General features: G+C 34.5%; 1 protein-coding gene and 1 pseudogene across 1 annotated transcript in view; one reads left to right on the top strand and one right to left on the bottom strand.

Moving 5' to 3' along the window:
• LOC111390882 (organ-specific protein S2-like) overlaps positions 1 to 1,261 on the bottom strand; it is a 1,716-nt gene extending 455 nt beyond the window's left edge. Inside the window, exons 1-4 of the mRNA XM_023016012.1 lie at positions 1,233 to 1,261; positions 744 to 808; positions 450 to 536; positions 190 to 399 (exon numbers count right to left, since the gene is read on the bottom strand). Coding sequence (XP_022871780.1) covers positions 190 to 399; positions 450 to 536; positions 744 to 808; positions 1,233 to 1,261 — 391 coding nt within the window. The remainder of the gene's footprint in view (positions 1 to 189; positions 400 to 449; positions 537 to 743; positions 809 to 1,232) is intronic.
• A 1,824-nt stretch (positions 1,262 to 3,085) lies between these two features.
• LOC111390875 lies at positions 3,086 to 3,992 on the top strand (annotated as a pseudogene).
• Positions 3,993 to 4,878: the final 886 nt, after the last annotated feature.

The following is a 4,878-nucleotide window of genomic DNA, read 5'->3' as shown; positions in this document are numbered from 1 at the left end:
GGGGGGGCAAATCCGTCCCTGCTTGGGTTTAGCATCACCAGTGTAAGAAGATACATTAGGCCAGAGGCCTTGGCTCAAAATCTTTTACAAAAGATTTTCCTTCTTTCTATTCATCATCACCAGTATAAGTAGAGACATTAGGCCTCGGCTCAAAGTCTTGTACAAAAGATTTCTCATTTTTAAGCATACCATGGTGATAGGTTGTAGCTCGAGGTCTCGGTTCAAAATTTGTGGTAAAAGTTCTCTCATATTTTAGTTTATCTTCGAGATAGGATGTGGCACTAGGTCTTGGCTCAAAGTCTTTCACAAATGCTCTCTCGTTTTTTAGCTTATCATCACGATAGGCCTTGGCACTAGGTTTAGGTTCAAACTCTTGAACAAAGGGCTTGTCTTGGTTATCTGCCTCAGTTGAGGACCTTGAGGTGTGACAGTCACTCTATTGAGAAGACCTTGAATTGCCTCCGCATGTGCTGATCTTTCATAATCCCTTGCCAGTATTCTCGTGGAGTTATTCGTGCATCCATAGTCATTTCCAACTGCAAAAAACAAAGGAAAATCAAGAAATTGTATTTGGAATGAATCAAGAAATTAGTTTGAGATTTTTATGTTTAAAAACGTCAACAAATCAAACTTTTATTCTTAATAAATTCAGAATTGACATAAATTATTTTATTTTTTCTATTCGGTTCATCGCTAAATGTATTGAAAAAATGTAGACTCGACCGAGGAATACTTGTACTTACCACTTGAAGACAGAAAACCCCCACTGGAGCAACGATTCCTTTCGTCTTTCCCTCTCTTTCTCTCGCTAATACAAGGATAATTAATACTGAGTCTTTTTATGAATGTTTTGGTAAGCAGAATTCAGACACTAGCCATTGATATAGAAAGGAGAAAAATGTTATTCGCTACATTAACACCTTAAAAATATTAGCCCTTGTTTGAGCCTCATTCTTTTTGGAAAAATATATTTTTCAATGGTATTTTGACATCATTTCAACCACATATTTTTTAATAAAATAATATTACACGTAAATCCAAAACATTTTCTTATTTTTTAATCACACATTTTCCATCAATACACTATTTAAAAATTAATTCGCCCCTCGGGGCATAGTTCGGTGGTGCAAAAGATAGGAGTGAGGTTATCTCACGCCTTGCTGGCAGTCGCAGTGTGGGGGTTCGATTCCTGACACATGGAATTGGACTCCTTGTAGGCACAGTGTACAGACAGCTCTTGTTTCTTGGCCTGTTGGGGCATATCCCGCGATTTACTTCCCTCACAAAGTTCTAGAGACGGGGCGGTGAGGGTCCTCAAGGTTGGAGTTCAACCTTCTTTTAAAAAAAAAAATTAATTCTTCCTAAAAAATGGGGCTCAAACAAGGGCTTAGTATTTTATCCGTTTAGCTAATGATCTTGGAAAAATCAAATTTATTAATATTCTGGCATATTAGATATGGTTGTTCTCAGGTTAGTGTTGTGTTTTAGTTAAGGTTGGCTTGGTAAGACTTTTGAAAAGTCAAAAATTGTTTTTGAGATTAAGAAGTTGCTATTGAACTTGTTGAAAGTGTTTTGTTTAGTTAGAAAAGCTTTTACCAAAAAGAATTTACAATTCTTGGACAACTTTCATTCCAATGGCCAAAAGAGAGAGAAAATAGGAAGGATAGACTATAGAGAATGAACTAACTAGTGAAAACTATTATTAATTAATAGAGATTGTTACCACGATAATATATATATATTTTTTGGTGTGTGTCACCACACTCTTAATCATTTCCCCACTCTATTTTATACTGATGAATCATTCTTGCTATAGTAAGAAATAAATTTACTTGTTAAGATTGAATGAAAGTGAACGCTTCAACAAACCTTTTTGTAGAAGTAGAAGAATTAGTTAAAGTGAATTATGCAAATGGTCATTAAATTTTGCAAAAAGTTTTCACGGGGTCATTGAATTTTAAAAATCACTCAATTCATCACTGAACTTTACAAAAAAGTTTACATGAGGTCACTTAATTTTAAAAATCACTCAATTCATCACTGAACTTTACAAAAAAGTTTACATGAGGTCACTTAATTTTAAAAATCACCACATTTATCATTACACTTTGCAAAAGGTTTCCACGGAGTCTCCGAACTTTGTAAAAGGTTTCCTAGGGGTCACTAAATTTAGTGATCCCTAGAAAGCTTTTTGCAAAATTCAGTGATGAATTATGTGATTTTTAAACTTTAGTGACTTCGTGAAAATCTTTTGCAAAATTCAGTGATGAATTGAATGATTTTTAAAATTTAGTGACATCATGAAAACATTTTACAAAGTTTAGATACCATTTGGATAATTCACTCGTTTCTTTCACTATTTCACTTCCTTAAATGAATAAGACTACTTGTACACCCGAATGTATATACTTTGGTTGACACTTCCTATATGGTAAATATCTAACCATTGATTGAAAAAAGTGTTTTTAAGATAATTTGCCAACACATAGGAGTGTAAACCAAAATGTAAATCAAGGTGTACAAATAGCATGACTCTCCTTAAATTTAACACCACGGTAAATACAATGCACAAATCTTTCTCCGTAATATTCAGCCAAAAAAATTTAGTCTTAGTCGTAGTTCAATTGCTCGGAGCATGTTTGTGGTGGCTTATGTATTACTTTTTTCTCTCATTCTTCTAAGCATCCAATAAGCTGACTTCCATGGACAATAGCGATATGGTGATTGGTGAGTCGTGTCAATTTTACAACAAAATAAAAAATTTAATATTGTGTTGGTTATCTCATTGCTGATATCTTTAAGATACTCTTTGGATCCACTAATGGAATGGATAGATACTGGATAAGGAAAGTTATTTCAACAGGGCGCTTCAAGTTCTTTAAAAATTGTTTGAAAGGAAGTATCAGATGTCCATTTATTGAACATAATTGATAATTCCTGCCTGGATATCCACACTGAGTGGTTTCACTTCTTCCTCTATTTAGAAAAAATTAGAACAACGGATCATAGGCTTGCATTTTATAGTCTGTCTCTTCTTCTGGTAATATCTGAAATATTTCTTGTTTTAGTCTCCAATTGAATGAACATGAAATTCACTTAAAGAACTACTAATTGGCTGCAAGGTGCTTGTAAAATATGTGCCCAAGAAATGGCTGGAGAAACTCTGAGAATGCCTATAGACCGTGATCGTTTCAGTAATCAGGTGCGTAAAAGGCCTAATTCAAATTTTCACGAGATTTGATTAACCTTTGTCTGTTTGAACCATCTTGTCTAAAAGCTCAATATCTAGGGGATAGATGTTTTACGGCTCCGAAGCATGGATGAACAAGGAAATGATGTTCATGAAGAGATGCATATACGGCATATTCATACTCAATCTGCTTCATCACACATAGATCACATGGATCCTTCAGTAATTGTGATCTTCTTGTTGGAAGATTTAAAGCAAGGGAATACAATGCCCATTCATTTCCCAAGAAAAAAACCCAATTCTTACTCCCATTTACTCTCAAAACAAGAAGCTGATTCTATTCCTTCTGCATTACAAAAATTCCAAATCTTCTTGAATAGTTCTATTTTTCTCAAGATCATCCTCAAGGCCAAGCCATGGAAAACACACTAAGAGTGTGAAACAGAACCCATTAAAGGAGAAATCAAATTCCGTGCTACATCCTTAGAACCAATGCTTGATTTTATACAAAAAATCTTAGGTTTGGAAATCAAATCCAAGTTTTATCCACAACCCACCTCACAAATTCCAAAACCCTTTTACAGAAATGCAACACTTGGATGGTGAAAATGGGGATAAAAGTGAAGCTATTGCTGTTTGTCATTTGGATACTTCTCAGTTTCAGTGGAGTGAGAGTCACGTGGCTTTTTGGGTTCTTGGGATCAAACCAGGGTCCTCACGAGTTTGCCATTTCTTTCCTGCAGATAATTTTGTGTGGGTTCCACTTCCATCCACTACTACAAATGCTAAAGCATTTATTTGAATTTCTGTTTATTTTATTTTGAATGAAATAGTTTGGATATTAAGTAAGTCCAATTGTGCGTTTAACAGTTTGTTAATATGCTCCAAAAACCCTTCAATTGCTTAGCACCGAGTATTGTCTTATTCCTTGGCAAACCTTACTATCATTTACACTCTGGAATCTTGTTCTTATGCGTTTAAACTAAACAAATATAAACTGCAAAAAAGATAAAGTATTGCCGATTTTAAAGAAATGACAACTTAGATCATTGGTGCATGTTACCTCTGTGAATACTTAAAAGAGGATCCGTTCATTAGACTAACTCATTTTTTCTAAAACAAATCATAAAGAAGAGGTATAAGATAGTGTGTTGTTGTTACTAATGATCTAGTCGACTTCGATCTAGAATGAATTGAACGGGATGTTGAAAAAGATTAACATAGCCGACTTTAAAGATATATGGATGTTAAATGTGCATCTACGGAGGTAAAGCATAAATTTGAAAAGAAAGACACAAAGCCTAGAATATAAAATCTTACACATAAACCTCAATAATCAAAATACAACACGATCAACCTACTAATGACAATAAACAGTTTCTACAAATCATAAGCTCAAATTTAATGTATCCTCAAGCAGAAGATTTATGTCCTCCTTTCATTGCCCCGTCGACGTCTACTAACCCTCTTGAGAAGAAGGCTTTGTTTTTGCTGAATGAACGTGGCTGTGATAGATTATAACATTAGCTTTGGTGTCAAAATTTCTCATAAAATGATTGGAATCTTGGATACGGTCTGTGATTGCTTTAGGCATAGGTTCACCATTCATTATACTCTTCCAGTATTCTCCAGGGTCTTTTCTTGCATCAATAACACTAGAAATCTGGTTCAAGTAAAAGGGAATAACA

Source organism: Olea europaea, chromosome 3 (genome assembly GCF_002742605.1).
Source record: "Olea europaea var. sylvestris chromosome 3, O_europaea_v1, whole genome shotgun sequence".
NCBI classification, from domain to species: Eukaryota; Viridiplantae; Streptophyta; class Magnoliopsida; order Lamiales; family Oleaceae; genus Olea; species Olea europaea.
The sequence above is the reverse complement of the archived record's forward strand: the minus strand, read 5'-3'. Positions and strand labels throughout refer to the sequence as shown.